This window comes from Mizuhopecten yessoensis, unplaced genomic scaffold (assembly GCF_002113885.1).
Source record: "Mizuhopecten yessoensis strain PY_sf001 unplaced genomic scaffold, ASM211388v2 scaffold716323, whole genome shotgun sequence".
NCBI classification, from domain to species: domain Eukaryota; kingdom Metazoa; phylum Mollusca; class Bivalvia; order Pectinida; family Pectinidae; genus Mizuhopecten; species Mizuhopecten yessoensis.
In genome coordinates, this window is record NW_018480059.1 from 450,208 (window position 1) to 474,608 (window position 24,401).

General features: G+C 35.0%; 1 protein-coding gene across 4 annotated transcripts in view; it reads right to left on the reverse strand.

The window, feature by feature from the left end:
- Positions 1 to 1,540: 1,540 nt before the first annotated feature.
- LOC110443069 overlaps positions 1,541 to 24,401 on the reverse strand; it is a 44,804-nt gene continuing 21,943 nt past the window's right edge. For 2 of the 4 annotated variants that reach the window (XM_021487043.1, XM_021487044.1), the window contains exons 6-14: positions 23,790 to 23,921; positions 21,422 to 23,133; positions 19,674 to 19,994; positions 18,694 to 18,931; positions 17,094 to 17,197; positions 11,438 to 12,423; positions 9,832 to 9,975; positions 9,342 to 9,414; positions 1,541 to 3,859 (exon numbers count right to left, since the gene is read on the reverse strand). In XM_021487043.1, the coding sequence (XP_021342718.1) occupies positions 3,414 to 3,859; positions 9,342 to 9,414; positions 9,832 to 9,975; positions 11,438 to 12,423; positions 17,094 to 17,197; positions 18,694 to 18,931; positions 19,674 to 19,994; positions 21,422 to 23,133; positions 23,790 to 23,921 (4,156 nt within the window). In that variant the 3' untranslated portion in view covers positions 1,541 to 3,413. Of the gene's footprint in view, positions 3,860 to 9,341; positions 9,415 to 9,831; positions 9,976 to 11,437; positions 12,424 to 17,093; positions 17,198 to 18,693; positions 18,932 to 19,673; positions 19,995 to 21,421; positions 23,134 to 23,419; positions 23,489 to 23,789; positions 23,922 to 24,401 lie in introns of all 4 variants that reach the window. The other 2 variants (XM_021487046.1, XM_021487045.1) reach the window with 2 other exon arrangements.

A 24,401-nucleotide genomic window follows, 5' to 3' on the forward strand; every position in this document is an offset into this window, starting at 1 on the left:
ATCAGTTCTTTCAATTTCCCTATTTTTGCTCTATGAAAACAAAGTACTCATTTCTACTCTATCTATATAGAATTTCATAACATACTCTGATAATGACTTGCCACCCGAATAAGGCGATGGCTAAAAAGTTTTATTAAAAATAGCTGACTATGGTCACAAAGATTCTGGTATCCGAGATATGAGATAATGTCTATGAAGAATGTAGTACATGTTTTCAAGATGGTAGACTATGGCTGCATTGAATACATAAGTACCTAGATAGAAATAAGTCTTTAGACTATCATAAGTCATCATTTGCAAGTCTTTAATAGAAGTTTGTCTATTTAAGGGAAAGCTTACCATCATGCTAACAAATGTTCTAGTACCCTGAGAGTAATATCCATCGTGCTAAAAATGTTTTAATACCCCAAGAGAGCTAACCATCATGCTAACAAATGTTCTAATACCCCAAGAGCTAACCATCATACTTAACAAATGTTCTAGTACCCCACAAGTGCTAACCATCATGCTAATAAATGTTCTAATACCCCAAAAGAGCTAACCATCATGCTAACTAATGTTCTAATACCCACAAAGAGCTAACCACCATGCTAATAAATGTTCTAATTCCCCATAAGAGCTAACCATCACGCTAACTAATGTTCTAATACCCACAAAGAGCTAGCCATCATGCTAACAAATATTCTAATACCCCAAGAAAGCTAACCATCATGCTAACTAATGTTCTAATCCCCACAAAGAGCTAACCATCATGCTAACAAATGTTCTAAAACCATGAGATTGCTAACCATCATGCTAATAAATGTTCTAGTACCTAAATAGAGCCATAATGCAAACAAATGTTCTAAAACCCTGAGATTGCTAGTCATCATGCCAACCAATGTTTTTACCCTGAGAAAGCTAACAAATGTTCTAGTACCCTGAGATTCCTAACCATCATGCTTACAAATGTTCTAATACCCAAAGAGAGTTAACTATCATGCCACATATATTCTAGTAACCTGAGATTCCTAACCATCATGCAAACAAATGTTCTAAAACCATGAGATTGCTAGTCATCATGCTAACAAATGTTCTAATACCCCAAGAGAGATTACCATAATGCTAACAAATGTTCGAATACCCCAATAGAGCTAACCATCATGCTAACAAATGTTCTAAAACCATGAGATTGCTAACTATCATGCTAACAAATGTTCTAATACCCCAAGAGAGCTAACCATCATGCTAACAAACGTCTAATACTCTGAGAGTAATATCCATCATGCTAAAAATGTTCTAGTACCCCAAGAGAGCTAACCATCATGCTAACAAATGTTCTAAAACCATGAGATTGCTAACCATCATGCTAACAAATGTTCTAATACTCTGAGAGTAATATCCATCATGCTAATTTTTTTTTAAACCCCAATAGAGCTAACCATCATGCTAACAAATGTTCTAATACCCCAATAGAGCTTACCATCACGCTAACAAATGTTCTAAAACCATGAGATTGCTAACTATCATGCTAACAAATGTTCTAATACCCCAAAAGAGCTTACCATCATGCTAACAAATGTTCTAATACTCTGAGAGTAATATCCATCATGCTAAAAAAATGTTCTAGTACCCCAAGAGCTAACAATCATACTAAACAAATGTTCTAGTACCCCAAAAGAGCTTACCATCATGCTAACAAATGTTCTAATACCCCAAAAGAGCTTACCATCATGCTAACAAATGTTCTAATACCCCAAAAGAGCTTACCATCATGCTAACAAATGTTCTAATACCCCAAGAGAGCTAACCATCATGCTAACAAATGTTCTAATACCCCAATAGAGCTTACCATCATGCTAACAAATGTTCTAAAACCATGAGATTGCTAACCATCATGCTAACAAATGTTCTAATACCCCAAGAGAGCTTACCATCATGCTAACAAATGTTCTAATACTCTGAGAGTAATATCCATCATGCTAAAAAAATGTTCTAGTACCCCAAGAGCTAACAATCATACTAAACAAATGTTCTAGTTCCCCAAAAGAGCTTACCATCATGCTAACAAATGTTCTAATACCCCAAGAAAGCTAACCATCATGCTAGCAAATGTTCTAAAACCATGAGATTGCTAACCATCATGCTAATAAATGTTGTAGTACCCAAATAGAGCCATAATGCAAACAAATCTTCTAATACCCTGAGAAAGCTTACCATCATGCTAACACATATTCTAGTACCCGAAGAGAGCTAACCATCATGCTAACTGTTCTAATACTCTTGAGATTGCTAGTCATCATGCCAACCAATGTTTTTACCCTGAGAAAGCTAACAAATGTTCTAGTACCCTGAGATTCCTAACCATCATGCTTACAAATGTTCTAATACCCAAAGAGTTAACTATCATGCCACATATATTCTAGTAACCTGAGATTCCTAACCATCATGCAAACAAATGTTCTAGTAACCTGAGATTCCTAACCATCATGCAAACAAATGTTCTAAAACCATGAGACTGCTAGTCATCATGCCAACCAATGATTTAGTGTCCTGAGAAAGCTTACCATAATGCTAACAAATGTTCTAGTACAATGAGAAAGCTTACCATAATGCTTACAAATGTTCTTGTACCCTGAGAAAGACCATGGCTAGGAAGATTCTAAATACTTGACATAGCCAAGCATGACTATAAAGATCCTGACATCCATGACTATATATATTAAGTTTCTAGTATCCAACACAGCTGACCATTGGCTACATCACTTCCAGTACTTGGAGATAGCTAAGTCTGACGACATTAGTTCCAGTATTGGTCACTATTGGAGATGGTTTACCATGGTTGGAAAGATTCTTAGACACACATATTGCCAATTATATGGCTAAACTTTTCCAGCAACTGGGTTAGTTGAACATTTCCACAAAGTTTCTTGTACCTGAAAAAGCAGGTCACAGTTACAATAGTTCTAGTACTGTAAAAGTGCAAATTTTCAGTGTGGAAATGCTTGTGTTGTTACCATTGATTAAATATGCATGAAAATATCCACAGGGGAATAAACATTTACAGATTATTGATATACAGGACTTTACAGATTTCAGAACCATTTCCATCACAATATTTTTAAAACACACTGCAATCAGTTAACAACAAGAACATTTCCTCTTTTACAGAACATGTATATTAGAAAAAGTAATTGATGGTTTCACTGGTTTTCATATCTGAGACAGCGAACCATAGTTACAAAAGTTCTAATACCTTAGCATAGCAGAAAATGTTCTAGTATTCAAGATAGTTGTACATGGCAAAAAGATGTTGGTACCCCAATCTAGCGGACCATGACAACAAAAAGTCTTGTATTTGAGATAGTTGATCATTGTTACACAGGTTTCAGAATCCAAAACAGTAGCTAAACAATGGCTACAAAGCTAAGAACCTAGTATCCAAGATAGCCAACTATGGCTACAAATGGCTCAAGTACAAATCCATAGATTGCAATGCTGATACAGAAACATGACATCCATTCCTGAATCTGGGTGACAGTCAGGGATCCTCCGATGATTGAGACGTAGACGAGGCCAAACACCGCCAGACAGAACAACACAAATGTTAAAACCCTCCCGATAATGTTTGGGATCACCTTTGTATTTTCATGGAGAACATGCCATTCTAGCTGCTGAAGTGTTTCATTGGTAAGTGTAGTGTCCAACATTTGTGGGTCTTTGTCGTAATATGAATCCAGAACATGCTGTAGGGTTATCGCTGCAAATTTGTTGTGTTTTCGTTGATAACGATTAAGGTAATTAGCCTTTATGAGCTGTTTAGATAAAATCCTCTCCGAATTGGTTACAAAAGTCATGTAGGCTCTCAGGGGCAGGAAATCTATAAACAAAAGTATTTGTGAAGTCAAAAGTATAAGAAAAATATATTCAAAGTAGATTATTTCAGATGCTGTCGGATAAGAAACACATGTCATATGATTAGGTATTTTAACTTCAGACATTAAAGATTTATTTAGTAAATATGCCCCCTTAAGCATCACATGCTGAAGGTGAAAGAGGTGAACAACAATCCAGGAACCTGTATCTATTCTTTTAGCAGTGTCTTCCTCATATAGGCACCTATAGTAAGCCTATTGTTAGTATAAGGTGACTTATGGCTGTGTAGTATACTATGAAGTTATGACATTTTGTCATATGTGCACTAACTATGACCTATGCTGACACAAAACACTTAATCCATCAAATGACAGTTAATAAAAGGTTTTATACATAATAGATATATTGCTTAATGTAAATTCTACAGTACCGAGTATGTATTCTATACAGGTAAAACCATCAATGAAAATATGTTTAATGTATTATGGTTTAGTGATGCTAAAATCAATCAGAATAACAAGTTTGTGCATCATAGGCCCTATGAAACATGGTACTGAACAATATTCTGATGAAAAGAATTGTGGCTTTGGCCTTCGACGTAGGGAACTCAGAGGAATTCCAGGCAACATCATTTTCCAGTAGCAACTAGTATATCATTCCAGAAAGAATCAGAAATGAATTTCAGCAAGATATATATGTTTCAATTTCAATAAATTTTATTGTCAAAGGACAAATGGATTGGGCAGCAGGCATAGCCTATTTAAGCCCTCTCCAAACATAGTAACAAACAGTGGTACAAGCATAGACATAGACATTAGAACACATACAAACGCATATAAACAAGTTGGGATTATCAAATTAATAATCAAATTAGGGGAAACAACTACTAATACCCATTTTTATTATAATTGAATCCAATGGTTTAAATTCTAACCTTTTATTTTGATACCGAAAAGACAATAATATATAGATATATATATATACATATTATGAAGAGAAAAGAAAGATAATTTATTGATGGAGCTGCATTTATGAACATTTGATTGGATTAAATTACCGCACCCAACAGATACAGGCCAAAAAGTCTATTGTATCACACAAGGCCATCCACTGATGAGTTTGGAAATTCAATCCCTCCAAAAAGTTTAATTTATGCATATCAAACACAGGTTAGATATATAATCAACATGTTGTAAAGCTTCATATTCTTATTTATGTAGTTGTTTCCCAATATTTTTTAATAAAATAGTATAACTGGTCTTCTGAACCCTAGCCCCCCTCATATTTAAAAATAAACAAAGAAGACAAATAGAAAATATTAATATTAATATTCATGTACCATTTTTGAAAAATCAGAAGAATTTTAATGAGAAAAAAATAAATAGATTAGATAAATAAATAAAATGTAAATAAATAAATAAAGTGTAAATAAATAAAATGTAAAATTTCATTCAAAATTGAAGTTAAATGTCCTGAATCTTCCAGAACTTAATATGTAATTGGATACAGATAGGAGAATATGTTTTCATTTTCATCACATCTCTCACAACCATTTAGCATGTCATCTAATGATAAATGGTTATGAGTTTCATGGAATATATTCTGAAAAATTACAATCAATCTTCAGTGTATTTGAAACAATCATGGAAGTAATGAGATGCTGTTTCAAATCTAGAACCACAAGAACATGCAGAGGACTCAGTAAGATTATCTTTCTGACGGTCATTATTTAGGTTACTAGCCTCATTTCTCAACTGACAGAGAATAAAATTAGTTTCCCGATTTCCTAAAAAATTAAAGACATCAGTTGTTCTTGTGTTTGAATTTGGAATAGGTGTTATTAACTTTATGAACTGATAGGTGGAACGAATATTTTGAAGGTCTGAAGTGATATTATTATTTCATTAAACATGGATGGGAAAAAGCTATAAGATCTAGAATAGTTAACAGTGCAACAAAGAGGAGGATCTAGGGGGATACCTAGCTAGTGTGGAATCATAACAAGAGGCCCAAGAGGGCCTGATTCGCTCACCTGAATATTTAAGCAGTCATAGCAAAATATTCTCATTAAATATCATATTGCACTAAAAATATTTCCCTTGCAAACTTTGTTGGCTCCATCTGTTGAAACTATCAGCAAAATATTATTATAATATTCTATGCTTTTTCATTCTTCTTCAGAAGTTGCTTGACATATTTTTTCCTGTGACCTTGTAAACTTGTAGGTCAATGTCATTTTCCTTCTCAAATTAGTTAGCTCTATTCCAAAAAGCTACCAGCCAAATCTTATGAATCCATTTCTTTGAGTTCTTAAGAACAAATCCTTTAAAATGTTGTTGACCTCTGTGACCTCTAAAGTAGGTTGAGGTCATTTTCATTCGCAAACTTTGTTAAGCTCTATCCCAGGAAGTCACCAGCCAAATATTATAATTTTATGCCATTTAATTCTTCAGAAGTAGTTTGAACCATTTGACATATTTAAATGCTGTGACCTTGAAAGTAAGTCAAGGTCATTTTCATTCGCAAACTTTTTTTGGCTCTTTCCCAGGAAATAACCAGCCAAATATTAAGGTTCTATACCTTCCAGTTCTTCAGAAGAAGTTGTTCTAAGCATTAGACATATCTGACTCCTGTGACCTTGAAAGTAGGTTCCATCCCAGAAAGCCATCAGCCAAATATGAAGATTCTATACCTTTTAATTCTTCAGAAGAAGTCGTTTGAAGTTCATGACATATTTGACCCCTGTGACCTTGAAAGTAGGTCAAGGTCATTTTAGTTCTCAAACTTTGTCGGGCTCCTACCAACAAAGCTTTCAGCCAAATATCATGACTCTAGGCCTGTCCGTTCTTCAGAAGAAGTTTTTTAAAGAAAAAGTTGACGGTCCACGGATTTTTTTAAGATTTTGTGAACAATTATCCCAAACAACATCTGCATATTCTAGTATGGGTCTAATATATGATGTATATATTGTGGTTTATGACTGTCTGTCTAGTTTATGTTTCATCATCCTTAACATATTAATTCTTTTGCAATGCTTTTTGGTAAATATCATTAATGTGGTTGTCAAGCCAAGATGTTTATGTGTTTGGCTGACAGTAACAGGTTCATCATAAAAATATACATTTGGGTGATAAGTATTCAGTTTTTTTAGAGACTATAACAGATTCTGTTTTATTTGGATTAAATTTAATGTCCTATTTATTAGCCCAGAGTTTTATATTACTTAGATAATCTGTTAGGTTTTGTGTTAATTCGATTGGATCATCGTCTGTTACAGCATACAGAGAAGTGTCATCAGCAAACAATTTAATTACATGAGTAACACAGTCAACACTATCATTAATATAAAGTAAAAACAAAAGTGGACCGAGAACTGAGCCCTGTGGAATCCCTGCATTTACAGGCCTGGATGTAGATATATATATATCCCTCATTTAACACTCTGTCATCTAAACAATTTCTAAACCAACAAAGTAATTTCCCTTTGATGCCATATAATTGGAGTTTATGTACCAGTCCATCATGCCATACTCTATCGAACGCCTTGCTTATGTCACAAAAAACAACTCTTAAATCTTTATACTGGTCAAGACGTTGTACAATAGTATGATATACTGAAAGAAGTTGATTTATAGTAGAGTCCTTAGGCATAAATTGAGATTGATGCATAGTAATAATTTCATGTGTAGTAAGATAATTAAACATGTACTTATATATATATTTTTTCTATAATCTTACTACAACATGAAGTAATAGAAATTGGTTTATAATTAGAAATTTCATTTGTTAAACGTTTTCCTTTATAAATGGCATTAATATTAATTAGCAGTTTTCCAACTAAGGGGGATAATTCATGTTTGTAGTGTTTTGTTCAAGTTGTTTTATTATTTTAGGTACCATGCCATCGGGTCCAGCTGGTTTATTACTATTTAGGAGAAACAATTGATCATGGACATCTTGATGTGTTATTGTTATGATTTCCAAAGAGTCGGGACAGTTAATTTCAATATCAGGAATGGGTTCAAGATTCTCAGAAGTGGTAGGTATAGAGGTAAAATACTTATTAAGATATTCAGCTTTATCAAATGGATGTTGATCATTCATCATATTTAAGAGGGGGAACACAGTTACTTTTATTATTTGCATTTAAAACAGTTTTTGCAATTTTCCACCAACTACTTGGAGAAATATTTTTATTAGCTAGTGATTTTTGCATATTTTCAATATAATTATTCTTGGCCTCTCTTATTTATTAATGACTTCATTCCTAATATGTCTGTAGTTTTCCCATTGACATGGTAAGTTACTTAACTTTGTGCCCTATTTCTTTGGCTAATTTTAAATCTAATTTCATTTGTCATCCACTTTTTATCTCTAGGCTTTACTGTAACATTTATACTAGGAATACATTCAGATATTTGTTGATTAATTGCATTATAAAAAGTATTATTAAATTAAATTCATTACTATCTTGAAATTCTGAGATTGCAACCCAATCAATCATATTTATGTTCCTATTCATTTTTTCATAATCTGCTTCCTGACAGAGTAATATTTTTTTCTCATAAGATTTTTGTTTAAAGACATCAAATGAGATACTGAATTGAATAAGAACAAATGGGTGGAGAAACAGATACATTTTTAATTCAGTTTAAACTATTTGAGAACACAATATCAAATGAGGTGGAAGATGTTTGAGTTATGCGTGTGGGTTCATCAACATAGTTTACAAGATTATATTTGGTCATTAGTCTAACAAGATAACTATAAGGTTGTAAGTTAATCATGTTTGCATTAATATCACCTGTTATGACTATATTTAGATTAGTATTAATAGCTGTCTCAAATACAAAGTCTAGTGTTTCCCAATAAGTTACAGGTATTTCTAGTCTATAAATACAACATAGTAAGAATTTACGAGACTCAATACATACTTCAACCCAAATTAATTCTACATCATTATGTTCTAAGTCTGTTCGTCTTTTAGTAAAAATAGTGTTCTTGTGATAAATTAGTACTCCACCACCCAGGCCTGATCTTCGGTCCAGTCTGTCATGTGAGTAGGAATCTATGGCGATATCAGAATCTTATACTTCAGGAGAAAGATGAGTTTCTGTTAGACATATTATATCATTATTATTTAATTCAGCTTCTATAGTATCAATTTTATTTCTTAATGATCTAACATTTAGGTGAGCAATATCAAGACTGCAAAGAGGCCCCGGATTAAGTTCAATGTCATTAGAAATCATTAGCAAGATATATATGTTGGCACAAGATAACCTACAAGTAAGACTTATAGTTGGTAAAATGGAAATCTATTATATATAGTAACTTGACCTTTGACCTTTAATACAATGTCCTCAAAAGTAATCACAGGCATCCTCATTCACAAGCCAAATATTATTTTAAAGTTTACAAAATTGTGAAAGACAGATAGGCCCTAAATATGGAAAAAGCAGATAAGACTATCTGATGATCCCTACCTTTGACGATTTCTGCCAAATTCATTTCATAACTGGTGACTGTCTTCTTATCACTATCATCAGTCAATGGGGTCTACAACACAGCATTCATCAACAACAACAAAATTAGAAGTTGTTAACTTGTTCAATCATTGTCAAGAAAAATAGGAAGTTTATTTGACTCAGAGGCCTTGTAATTTTAATTAGGACTAACCTATGTGTTACTCAATTGGAAACAGTTTAAATTAAAGTTGACATGGAAAGGTAATCACTATCCTGCTACCAGGATTTGCCAAAGGGTTTGGTCCAATCTATGGGCCAAAGACCCAATAACCAACTTATCTTCTGGAAACCAAACTTTTATTGAACAGAGAGACATATAGACAAACAGTCCACATATCATATGTTCTGTTATAATTTTTACAGTATTTCATAGTACTAGTGTTGCAACAACACTGTACACAAAAATTCATTACAACTGTTAGTCCTCTCTATAAGTGTTTATTTATACCTGTGGTATGTCTAGATTACTAAAAGCCTGACTGATGGAATCCTGGACAGTAAGGGTAGCTATCGTTTTGGCCATCTCACTGTTGAAGGCATCCAACACAATATTCTCTAAGGATGCTATCATCTCTTGGCTGGCAACATCAACCTAAAGCAAAACAGGGTCAAAAAGGCAAAAGTTTAACAATTCAAAACACAATGTCTGACTTTCCCATAACTTATAATACTTTCAACATGCATGCCTGTCACATTTTTAACAAGAATGTTATAACTTTTGTAAATTATGTAACTTTTTCAACAGATCCTTGTTTCATTGTGAATATTGAAGAAAACCACGGTTACCGAAAAGTGGTACATAATACACCCGTAGTAATCCAGTGAAGATTACTTGAGATATCGAGCAGACACTGTGTCAGCAATTGAATAATGGGGCATAACTCCATAAATTAAAGTAAGATAATTAAGGTTATGACACTTGTCTGAGCTTTCATGGTATTTGACCTTCATATGAAATTTGAAGTTAATCTGTAGAAAATTACTCAAGATGTTATATAGGACACTGTTTCAGCAATTGTTTAAAGGGGCATAACTCGGTCAATAACAGTTGCATAATAGTGGTTATTGAACTTGACCAAGTTCTTATGGTAATTAACCTTTCCATGAAGTTTGAAGTTAATTTGTTTAAAATTATTCGACATATCAAGCTGACACCATTTCAGCAATTAATTAAAGGGGCACAACTCAATAAATTACAATCGGGTAATGGTGGTTATCAAACTTGTCTGAGCTCTTATGGTAATTACTCTTCCTTTGAAGTTTGAAGGTAATCCCTTTAAAAGTGCTCGAAATATCGAGCAAACACTGTTTCAGCAATCTTTTAAAGGGGCATAACTCAGTAAATTACGGTGAAATAATGGTGGTTATCGAACTTGTCTGAGCTCTAATGGTAATTAACCTTTCCATGAAGTTTAAATTCAATCTGTTGAAAATACTCGCGATATATTGGGCGGGAAACCGTGCGCAACAACCCACCCATGATAACAAAGTACATCCCGTCTTTCGAGGGCATATAAAAAGTGAAACATTTAAAACTTGATAATGTCTGTGAGACATGAACACGCTTGTGTGCCTAATGTTTCCACTTGTCATGTTTTGGTCACCAATATCACCAATATGTTGAGTGTAATTATGTATTAAAGTTTCATCCGAATCAGAAAGATAATAAAGAGATTCTATGTAAAGTAACAGTTTGTTTCCATAACAGGTTCCAAGACCATATAAACATCAAAGATTATATTCTGAATATTTTCCCCAGGTTAGTAAGTGTGGGTTGTATAGAGGTTTATATTGTTAAATGAGTGAATGTTTTGGTTTGATATTTCAATGATTGTACCAGTCATTCAAATGTCAGCATAAACATTCACTGGTTGTGATTTATCAACCTATATACCACAAAAATTATAATTGTAAAATGATTTGATAATAGTTGATAGGAGCAATAAAATCTGCTGTAGGATATTACAGAATGGCCATACTGTCCTTAATCATGCACATAGAAGTATCAGAGTCATAAAGGTTAGAGGTCCTATGATGGAACTTTATATACTTACCACAGCAAAGACTTGGTCACCTGCCCTCCCAGTGTCAGCACCACAGTCAGCTACAATACATTGTATGTAAGGACACCACCTCTCAAAGCAAGCTGCTGCATACTTGGCCAATCTGTTGTTGAGTTCTTTTTCAATCCTATAGAGACATGAAACTTTCTCTAGCATTAAGTCCTCTTCTGATGCCATAGACATGCCTTGTTCCTCTTTCCAATCCTTCAACAGCTTGGTCATCAAAGCCTGTGCTAAATTTTTGTTAGCGTTCACTTTATGATGGAATCCAAGCTGATGCCACTTTTTGTCCAGACATGGAATCAAGGGGTGCAGCTCCTCCGTTTTTCTTGTTGAAGACAACTCCTTGGTGTCTGACTTCTTCAAGAGTAATGGGATTAGAGCTGTTTTTGACTCCCTTAGTAAGCTAATCTTTCGTGACAAACCACTTGCAAATTTCCCTAATTTTTCACTGGGGGTTGTTCTCAATCCTTGTGTTAGTTCACTATCTTCAACACTCTGATTCCCCATCTGTTTTTCAGATTTAATTTCGAGCACTTTTTGTTTTACATTTAAATCTTCAAAACTCTTATGGTCACTGCTCAACTTTTCTTGGCTGTTTCTCCTGGTAAGCACTGTTTTAAGCTTATCAAGAGTAACTGCCTGCATTAGGAACATTGTGTAGACAGGGATAGGATCTTGATACTCTATCCATAATTCCTTCTTGGCACCATCTAAGGCAGACCTACAAAGCTCGGATTCAATGGGTAGCTCCATAAACGACCGGGAAAATTCAGGACCTAGTAACACCTGTACTCCATCTTGATCCTCCGTTAAACTTGTGGAAATTGGGATTACAGTGACACTGAAGTTGTCTCCCTCATCTCGCAAGACACATGTCTGCACACATTCTACGAAAAAGGAAGAAAGGTCCTGTAGGCAAGTGTCCACATGCTCAGCTGATTTTGATATCATTGGTGTTGGCCAATTCACACTCTCTGTAAATATCAAAAATAGGAATCAAAAATAGGAAAAGTAAATTTAACTTCTTGGCACCTTTACATTTTTTGTAGAAATACCGACCAATATAATTTACATTTTTAACAAATTTGATAGTTCTTCATCTGAACAAGCTGACAAAATACCATTACTCATGGTCTGTTGGTTGAAGAGATGAATATTTATAACACAACTAAATTCCATGACCTTCACAGTGAACAAGAGGCATAATGGGCCTATATTGCTCACCTGTTATTCAATACTGTTCACAAGCATGTCTTACATTTGTGACCCCCAAATTCTTAAAACAAACTTGATAGCAAGCTAAGCAAACTAACACTACATGTAAAATATCACTACTCTACACTTGAGAGATTTTTGTTGGATGATTTAAACCTCTTAATCTTTTCTCTGACATGTTACCTTTAAAATTGATGAAGGTCATTCATGTAAGGAAATCTGACAGTGTTATCCCAACAAGCTACAAACAAAATGTTACTACTCTAGCCATAAGGACCTTTACAAAAAGTTGCTTAAAAGATTATAACACACTGGACCCCTGTTCCATTGAAAGTGGGCCAGGGTGGTAATTCCAATAATAAACATTCATTGGGGAAACGGTCTTTACCCAATACCTGATGGATTTTTAGAACAATTCACTTGTGGTCTTGAAAGCAGGTCAAGGTTATTGGTGGGTGCTTGTAGGATTGTTTACATGTCTTTGGAGGGTCTGATTTTTTTATGTTGTTGACATATTGTAAATATTATAAAACAAGTCTTTTCATAGTTGTTATCAGCTGCTGACTGGTCACCCAAAATTAACATCACTGTGAAGTTTGGGAGATTACTGAGGGACATACACAAGTGGGGTAGGATGAGGTACTATTTTTTTTACAGTTTTACTGGTGAAATGTAAGTAATTAAACATTTGATAAATATAGAATCTTACATGAGTTTCCATTTCATATGAGATTTATGAAACGACTATAAGAATTTTTCAATTAGGCGAGCCTGTGGCGATCTAAAATGAAAAATTTGTGACAAGTTTCATAAATTTCGTATGAAGTGAAAACGACTCGAGTGTAAGATCCTTTTTATCACATAATCAAGATTTGTGGCATTTATTCGTGTAAAACGACAGTTTTCATGCAACCTTGAAATGTAAAAAGCCACCATTTTGACTCCAGTGTGTAAGTCTGTGACGTCATGTACTTGTCCTAGGCATGACGTCACAATTGAAACTTACAACCAATCATTTTGTCATTGCGTGAATAGATGATAAAGAAAAAGAGACGTTATTGAGCTTTTCTACCTGAACTTTTTATTCCAAAATTTAATTTGGTTTAAAAAGAAATTTTACCAATATAGTCATTGGTCAGACATAAACATCTCAATCAATCAATAGCAATATATAATATAACAGTCTACCCCTTTGGGAACCTCAAAGGTGACTGATTCATTTTCGGAACATCTTTAGTTTGAAATTCGGAACGCCTTTTGCTTGTATGTTAGATCTATTCCTAAAATCGATATCGGAGTTATCCAAAAGCTTGTAATTAGCGACAGAAGCAAACACACGAAAGCTGAAACAGTGGAGGTCAAAATCTGGGACTGAAACCAAAATTAATAGTCCCCGCTGGGCTTCCCCCAGGGATGACTAAAAACAGCAAATGACAGAACTGCAATGAGTAACCCATTCTAAATGGCACTTTCCCTTGTTGATAAATATGACGTCATTAAAACTTGGTGTGAAATATTACGCTACCAATTCCTGCTCTCTATGATTCAGCAATTTTTTTGTTGTGGTTCTTAACAAGAGGCCCAGAGGGCCTGTATCGCTCACCTGAATATTTAAGCAGACATAACAAAATATTCTCATTAAATATTATATTGCACTAAAAATATTTCCCTCGCACACTTTGTCGTCTCCATCTGTTGAAACTATCAGCTAAATATTATTATAAGATTCTATGCTTTTAGATTCTTCTGCAGAAGCTGCTTGACATATTTTTCCCTGTGACTTTGTAAGTACGTCAATGTCATTTTCCTTCTCAAATTGGTCAGCCCTATTCCAAAAAGCTACCACCCAAATCTAATGAATCCATTCGACATTCCTTTAAGTTCTTAAGAACAAAGCCTTTAAAATGTTGTTGACCTCTGTGACCTCTAAAGTAGGTTGAGGTTATTTTCATTCGCAAGCTTTGGTGAGCTCTATCTTAGGAAGTCACCAGCCAAATATTAAGATTTTATGCCTTTCAGTTCTTCAGAAGAAGATGTTTTAAGCGTTGACATATCTGACTCCTGTGACCTTGAAAGCAGGTCAAGGTCATTTTCATTCGCAATCTTTGTTTGTCTCTATCCCAGGAAGGCACCAGCCAAATATTATAATTTTATGCATTTTAATTCTTCAGAAGGGGTCGTTTGAACCATTTGACATGTTTGAACACTGTGACCTTGAAAGTGAGTCGAGGTCATTTTCATTCTCAAACTTTGTTGGGCTATTTCCCAGGAAGCCACCAGCCAAATATTAAGATTTTATACCTTTCAGTGCTTCAGAAGAAGTTGTTTTAAGCGTTAAACATATCTGACTCCTGTGACCTGGAAAGTAGGTCAAGGTCATTTTCATTCGCGATCTTTGTTTGTCTCTATCCCAGGAAGTCACAAGCCAAATATTATAAGTTTATGCCGTTTAACTCTTCAGAAGTCGTTTGAACCGTTTGACATATTTGAACACTGGGACCTTGAAAGTAAGTCAAGGTCATTTTCATTCTCAAAATTTGTTTGGCTCCTACCAACAAAGCTTTCAGCTAAATATCATGACTCTAGGTGTATTCATTCTTCAGAAGAAGTTGTTTTAAGCGTTGACATATCTGACTCCTGTGACCTTGTAAGTAGGTCAATTTCATTTTCCTTCTCAAATTGGTTAGCCCTATCCCAAAAAGCTACCAGCCAAATCTAATGAATCCATTCGACATTCCTTTAAGTTCTTAAGAACAAAGCCTTTAAAATGTTGTTGACCGCTGTAACCTCTAAAGTAGGTTGAGGTTATTTTCATTCGCAAGCTTTGGTGAGCTCTATCCCAGGAAGTCACCAGCCAAATATTATAAGTTTATGCCGTTTAACTCTTCAGAAGTCGTTTGAACCGTTTGACATATTTGAATGCTGTTACCTTGAAAGTAAGTCGAGGTCATTTTCATTCGCAATCTTTGTTGGGCTATTTCCCAGGAAGACACCAGCCAAATATTATAATTTTATGCCTTTTAATTCTTCAGAAGAGGTCGTTTGAACCATTTGACATATTTGAACACTGTGACCTTGAAAGTAAGTCGAGGTCATTTTCATTCGCAAACTTTGTTGGGCTATTTCCCAGGAAGCCACCAGCCAAATATTAAGATTTTATACCTTTCAGTTCTTCAGAAGAAGTTGTTTTAAGCGTTGACATATCTGACTCCTGTGACCTTGAAAGTAGGTCAAGGTCATTTTCATTCGCAAACTTTGTTGGGCTCTTTCCCAGGAAATACCCAGCCAAACATTAAGGTTCTATACCTTCCAGTTCTTCCGAAGAAATCGTTTGAAGTGTTTGACATATCTGACTCATGTGACCTTAAAAGTAGGTCAAGGTCATTTTCATTCTCAATCTTTGTTGGGCTCTTTCCCAGGAAGCTACAAGCCAAATATTTAGGTTCTATAACTTTCCGTTCTTCAGAAGAAGTCGTTTGAAGTGTTTGACACATTTGACCCCTGTGACCTTGAAAGAAGGTCAAGGTCATTTTCATTCTCAAAATTTGTTTGGCTCCTACCAACAAAGCTTTCAGCCAAATATCATGACTCTAGGTTTATTCGTTCTTCAGAAGAAGTTGTTTAAAGGAAAAGTTGACAGACGAGGACCGACGACGGACGCCACACCATGACATACAAGTGAGCTAAAAATTGCAATAAATCGAAAATTTTGTAGTTTTTTTTTGAATACTGATATTTATTCCGTTTTTCCAGTGAAATATCGGATTCTATCAACTTGATAAAACTGATATCTTTCACACTGTGACAAATATCAAAAGTGATATTTTCATGGTGTGAAAATATCACTTTTTGATATTGAACAATCATAATCTTCTATTCGCTGCATTCAAAGGCAACAATTTTTAGTTCAGATTCAAATTAAGCGACAGTAAAATAAGTGATTGTTATGGTAAATGTTTGGTACACACACTTAAGGTTTTACATAAATATGCAATTAATAACATTTTTATAAGCAATAATACCAGAAAATAGCAGAAAACGTTGGAATTGCGTTCAAGATGGTGCGCAGCCTTGTTGTCAAGTGTGACGTCATTAGGATATATGGGTCTGATTATTACGTTCCTGATTCCCGCCCTTTTTTAATGCATTACATTATTTCATGTTTCATGCTTTAAAAATGTTATAAATAGAAAATTGAATGGTGTCTTCAGTAATAACAAATATATTTCACTCGTGTGGGTAATATTTTGATATTTTTCACTTGTGCTGCGCGCTCGTGTAAAATATTAAAATATTAGCCATACGAGTGAAATATATTTGTTATTACTGACGACACCATTAAATATCATCTATATTCTGCCATATTCATCAACTATACAGTATTCAATGGGAAACCATTAAATATCCTCTATATACTTAATAGACTCACCTTGGTGCTGGAGTAGGGGACATGATTGGGGCTCATACAGATGAGGTTGTGCCCAATTGTAGGCTATGCTATCTTCAGTAGAAACTGAAGGCCACAAGTCAGTCCTTTGGCAAAATAAATAATTTACCAATTTTTATAGAGTTCATATATTCAAATACAGAGACAACAATAAATAACTCATAGTGTATGCTCCACGAATACCTCTGCTCCCTGCATATCTGTTCTTATGTAAATATTGTTGGGTACATGAGTTCAAGGTCAAGTATTAACACTGAAGTCCATAAATGAAATTGAAATCAAGATATGCTTCGGAAAATGTATTGAATACTTGAGGTCAAGGTCAAAGGTCAAATAGAAGTCACAATGACCTCATTTGAGGACGAGACACACTGCCTACCTATGATGTACCTGCAAAGTTTGATGCTCATTCTAGTAAAAGTGACGAAGGTATGCTCTGGAAACTATTATTATAGTACTTGAGGATAAGGTTAAAGGTGAAATACAGGTCATTGTGATCTCGTTTTAGTAAGTAACACACTGTAGCCTTTTCCCTGATGCACATGTATTCAAAGTTTGATGCCAATTCATAAAACAGTGGCTGAGATATGCTCTAGAAGTAGAAACCATTATTTTAGGACTTAAGTCACGGTCAAAGTTCAAATTGAGGTCACAGTGACCTCTTTTTAGGAATGGCACACTAACCTTCCCATGGTTTAACTATATGCAATGTTTAATATCCATACATAAAACAGTAGCTGAGATATGCTCCTGAAACTGCAGTCAGCATAGTGAGAGGTGGATGGAAGGGACAAAGCAAATACTATATAACACTGACTTCAATCGAAGTTGGGTATATAAAAATATAAAAACCTGCATATATTTTTTTTATATTAGACAACAGAATGTTATAATTTTATGAAATAAAGTGTTCTACCTATATTGTCATATTAAATATTGCAAATTATCAATAATAGCCCTGACATACAATGAACTTGCCCCATATATTGGTCCAGGGGTATATGTATGTGGTGTGCATGTAAATATATTCATTTTTTTTCAAAGGGATTGTGATTAAGAGATTGTGATTAATTATTGATAGTTGGAAGTTTATTTTAATTAAATACAACAAAAATACATAACACAAACACAGCAACTTTTTTCCGTTGTACAGTTAATTACTGATGTGCCCAATCCCTTTGACTATTCAGTGTCAATATAAAAATATGCTTGAATAAAACACAGCATATTCAAATTTTTGTTTTATAACAAAGCAATGTTCTTGTGACATGGGAAGTAAATGCCACCAGTACATCAGTAATCTACTGTACACTGGGAAATTCTTGCTGCAGCTTGTTTTTCCCTTTTTCCCCTGCCATAACAGGGACAAATTCATCATTACAGCAAACATAATAATAATAGCAAACAACATTTCCTGGTATACAGTACCTCAGTAATTATGTGTTTTACTTTATCTAATTCCAGCATTAATAGACAAATTAGAAAGCGCTAAGGTAGAGCCCAACATGTAATTGAATTAATTCCCTTGCAATATGTGAATCTTTCAGGTGCAAATAAATCATACAGATTGAATACCACCTACCTTTTGGAGGTTTGTTTTAGCTCATCATAGAACTCTTGTGTGAAATGATGGAGATGCTGTTTTAAAGTTTCCTCTATTACACTGACCAGTCTCTGTTTGAAGTTAGGAGGTCTGGGTAGGGCCATCGCTTCACAAACAGACTGTATACACTGTTGGACACATTGTGCAGCAAGTGTCTGGCTCAGGGGCCGGTTCAACACTTCATCACTCAAACTGGCCCTTCTCACGGCAAGAGGATCTAGTAACAGGAAAATAGGCACTCATATCGTTATTACTTACTGCAACAAAAACGTCTTTACTTTCAACTTCGATAAATTACTTAAATGGAATTGTACTAGGGATCAAACTCCTGTGACCAGATCAAGCTAATTGCCTAATCTACGGATATCTTGGATAACTTTGCCCATTTTGATTCTGGTAACAGCACCAGCTTGTAGGAACTGATATTATCCTGATCATCAGGTACCACTTCACCCTTCACTTATACAAATTTGAATTTCAGTATTTTATACATTTAACTCATACCCTTTGAAGGTTTTCGGAAAGAATAGGCCTTAGGAATCTTACTGCATGTTACGGTAAGAAGCAACTAATGAGGGGCACCCTGTAGAACCAGAGGTTATCTTCTCAATCTTCTGCATTGGGGACATTACAGAAGCCGAAAATAATCTGCTGCCCCCATTGTCTTTTTTTTGACACGTCCGTTATGTAACTCTTTCTTTTGACAGGGGTGTCTTCCTAGCTAGGCACCCATTTTCATAAGACCTTAGCAGTTGTGACTGAGGAGATTGGTTAAACAGTTGTCAGTTTGTCACTGGATGAGTATATCAAGCTAACATGTTGGTGATAACATGTCAGCAAGATAGCACTTTATGTAATAGTCCTAATGAGTGGCCCCTTCATTCGTAGGAGAGATACTTAATTTTGATGGTATGAAAAAATGTAATGCATCAAATTGATCAAAAATATACAATGTATACCTTTTTGGATTTCCAATATTCTGTTTGTGTGTAGAACACTGAACACCTGTTCCTCTGTTACATTGGTCAACCATGTCTGTGTAGACACTTTGGTCTTCTTGTATAGGACACTGGAGCTGACATTGGTCAACAGCAGGCGACATGTCACACAGAATTGTAACAGCAGCTGCATAGAAAATCTTTTTGCCTTTCTTTGGAGTTGTGCAAGTCTCTCATCGATCTGCTGTTGTACCTTGTCCGACTCGGAGGTTGTTACATTTGTCTTCCTTTGGGACAGCAAGACAGAGTGAAGACCAATGGGTTCATCCTTCCCTAAGGATTCTAATGAAAATTACATGTAGTCATTTAGAACAATATACATAAACTCAACCTCTGTATAATTTTGTTTTAAAATTCCTGATCCTATTATTGCAAATAGTAATGTTTAAAAATAGTAAGAAATACTTTAGAATGGATTTTTGTGATGTGGTGGGCTTATCACTTTATTTTTTAATCACTGTTTAATTTTTTTTAAGTTGGATCTTAGTCGCATTGCACTCTGATTGAATATCTACATGAATCCCTTGTCTATATATAAATTTTTGGATAGTTTTGTCTTATTTAAAGGGTACAACTGGATGAATGCAGAACATTTTTTATCCTAATATGTGAGTTTGAATTTCATAAATCAACATTTATGTTATAAAAATGAGTCCCAATCGGCCTGTATTGTTTACCTATAATTAAATTCTGTTTGCAAATGACCTATCTGTGACCTTCAAAGTGGGTCAAAGTCAAACCTTGCTGACACTTCAGTTTTGAGATTTTTAACACATTAGCCTTTAGCTACCTTAAAGCACTGAAATAGAGCATTTGACTTCTGTGACCAAGAGTAAGTCAAAATCATTTATTTTAACAAAACTGATATAGCCTTTCGACTTTGCATAGTACTAGCCAAATATCACTACCTTTGGCTTTTAGTTTATGCAGAAAAATAATTTAAATGATCCAACACATTTGACCCAATTGAGATTGAAAGATGACTAAAGTCAATCTTTTTATCAAACATTACAACCCTTTATTCAAGCATGCTACTGGCAAAATATCATGACCTTAGGTATCTTGGTTATTCTGCAGAGCATGTTTGAAGGTTTTTAAAACACATGATACCATGACTTTGAAAGTGATTCAAGATCAGTCACTTTAGCATGCTTAAGGCCTTATATCATTACATTGAACCTCTTGATAGAAGAAGTTGTATAAGCTTTTTAACACATTTGTTCTTGTGACCTTGAAAGTCAGGCAAGGTCATTCACATGAACAAACTTAATAGCCCCCATCTCATAATGCTACTGGCCATATATAAAAGCACTTGAACCTTTAGAGTCAGTCTTTTTCTGTTATAACACATTTGATCCTGTGGCCTTGAATGTGGGTCAAGGTAATTCATTTGCACAACTTCATAGCCCGTAGCATACTATTGGTAAACAAGAGGCAGTTAAATGTTCACACATTTAAACCCTGTGATATTGAAGAAGTTGTTTAAAAAAAAGAAGTTGATGCCAGATGATAGATGACTGATGCTGTGCCATTCCTTATTCTCTCTTGCCCTTTGGACAAATGGGCTAAGAACTTTTAAAAGCTAGATTACTCCATTTTAAACCAAAATATTTCCTGTATATAATCAACTCTGAAATAGCCCTCATGAAAATAAATACATTAATGGAAGATAAATATGATGAAATGTTTATTATCCCATTCTAACTAACCTGTTTTACTATGCCTGCTGGAGTAGAATTGGTTGTCAGATGCTTTGTTTTCTATCTCAAAGAAATGCTCTCCATTATCCTCAGACTTTGTTTCATCAGTAAGGTACACATGTATGCTGACCTGATCAGAGGAAAGGTCGTCCTCCCTCACATCCAAAAAACTTGCCTTGAATGTTGAACTTTCCTCTTCTACCTCTTTATTAAGATGGTAATTTGTGGATTGTCCCTGTGCTTCTGGGTGTTGTACCTTCCCACGTACAGATTTGGAAACAGCACTTTCCAGAGAATCGTCTTCACTTAATTTGGATAAAGAATTTCCTGCAGATTCTTCTGATTTGGATGAGTAAAAAGAAGCCTTAGGATATTCCTCTCTTTTCGGTTTGAGCAAAGAACTTCCAAGAGACTCTTCTGTCCTGGTCAAACTGCCCTGTACTGTAGCATCCACACAGCCTACTTTCAATAAATTCTCTTCTATGGGTTTTAGTGGTTGACTCTGTGTAACTGTGTGATTACATGGGACAGAGGCACTAGGAAGACAGTTCTTCCTGTATGAATCAGTGGTACTGGGCCACTCATTACTTACTGAATGTAAAGGTTCATTTATGTCTATTTGGAATTCTGAGTGAGCAACATTTAAGAACTCGTCCGATTCTGCATCTAGATCCATACATTTCTCTGATGTTGCAAAACTATGTTTGAATTCATCGAATTTCTCCGTACCAAATACAGACGTCTTTGAAGTCACTACATTCCCAAGAGCACCCAGTCCTTTTGCAGATTCTTTGTCATCATTGGTTCCACCTTGTGCACATTTCTTTTTATCCTCTGTCAAAGATTTCATGTTATGTTTCCCCATTTTTCCATCTTTTTTTCTTGTGCTGTGACCATCTTTGCCCGCTGAATTGTTGCTGTCCTGATCGATATCCCTTAATTCATCAAGTCCAGACAAGCTTGTTTTAATATCCATATACAATATCCCTACATCTGAAGTACTTGATTCTACATGTGAACCTCCTTCCAAGTGACAAACTTCAAAAGCAGTACAGCTTTTGAACACATTCCTGGTCCCAGTCATATCCTGACTTGAACCCTTAATTCTTACATCAGTCACATCTTGTTGTTCTCCATGACTTTGGTAGGGTTCCGATAAATATTCATCTGGTTTAATATGGCCACTTTGTTCTGGCTGCACAAGATCTATTGAAAAACAGCTCTTGAAATGTGTATCTGACATTTTTTCACCAATTCTTGCATCATGTGCAGAGCTTTCACTTTCTGAGATATTAAAACAAACCTCCGACTTCTTTAAACTGAATACTTTCCCTTGCTTTCCATTGTAATGCTCTCCATCAGTTATATAATGTTCAGTCATGTCAGATTTTGGAAACAATTTGTCAATCATTTCTTGCTTTCCTGCTTTCACATTCCTCAACATAACACTAGAAAGATATACTAACAGGTCTACAGTTACTGCAGCAACTACTGCCATGATGACACACTCAATTTCCAAAGAGAAATTGTCAGTGACATTGACAGATGTCAGGATGTAACCCACCAAGGTCAAGGTCATCAGTGAAATCAAGGCCAGGAAGACAATGTTGGTGCTGACAACTGGTGTGAACTTTCCAAACCTTAGAGGCACATTGAATGGAGATAACCAGGGGTGAAATGTGACAATCCTTTTCAAGATGGCATGGCAACTCCACAATTTCCTATATAAAACAAGCATGTCAATATTGAACCAATCAATTGATTTACAAAGAGAATACTTACACAGGGAATATAGTAATTTAGTATTTAAACAGTTATTAGTGAAAAATTAAATTTCTATATTTAACTTGAAGCAGTGGCTTTATGGGTATGCGCACATCTCTACATGTTTCCATATAAAAACTATAGAATAGAGGTTGCAGTGACCCCTTTTCCTTATAGGCACCAAATATAAATTCTATTCACGAATCTATAGACAGTATGGATCAGAAACCTTCACTTTGGTACCTGAAGTCAAGATCAAACATCAACATTGGTCTTGCATTCCCATTTCAGTAACACCATCTCGGGGAGAACCTAGATTAATTACCAAGTCGGAACACCTTACATGAAACATTGGCAATAATATAGTTATATACTCAGGAAACCAATATCTATTTATTTTGAATCAAAGTTCAAAATGTCAGAAGCAGTTGCAATATACTTATAGTTAAGTATGTGATACCGTACCTTCATATGATAAGACAAGCATACCTACTGGTAGTCAGAAGTCCATTCATGATACTCTGGCAAAATATGCCTTTTAAAACTGTGTTTAGGATGTGGTTTAAATTACAAACCAATTATATATCAGTTATGAATAAATAAGACACCAAACCTGTCATCAGAGCAAGAAAAGACAAGGCCGCCCTCCCCTTCTGAGGTGGTATCATTTACACCTATGAGTCGACAGTCCACACTGTAAGTCTCTCCTGTTGTCATGCAAGTCACCGACACAGAGCTCGGTCTCCTGAAACACAGAAAGACTGGGGTTTCCCTTACTCTGGCTTGTCTTGGTGTATCAAAACTTTTCCCATTGTAACTTATTTAAAGCAAATATTTTCCCCTCCTTCTTGGTGTTATGCTCCCCATCAGTTATACTATGTACAGTCAAGTCAGATTTAGAGAACAATTTGCCAACCGTAATTTTCTATCCTGAATTCACATTTCTCAACATAACACTAAAAAGACACATGAAGAGGTCTATAGTTACTGCAACAACTACTACCATGATGACACACTCAATTTCTAGCCCTTGGGTTGCAATGGAAGGATTGATCCAAATCATGACAATTGTACAATGTCACATCAACAATGCTTTGACATCACATCAACAATGTGTTGACCATGTAATGTCAACATTGCATTATAATATATAAATATATTTCTCTCATTTCCCTGTGTGTAAGATAGAGCTGTCCAGGGTAAGAAATTTCTATCTTACAGCCCC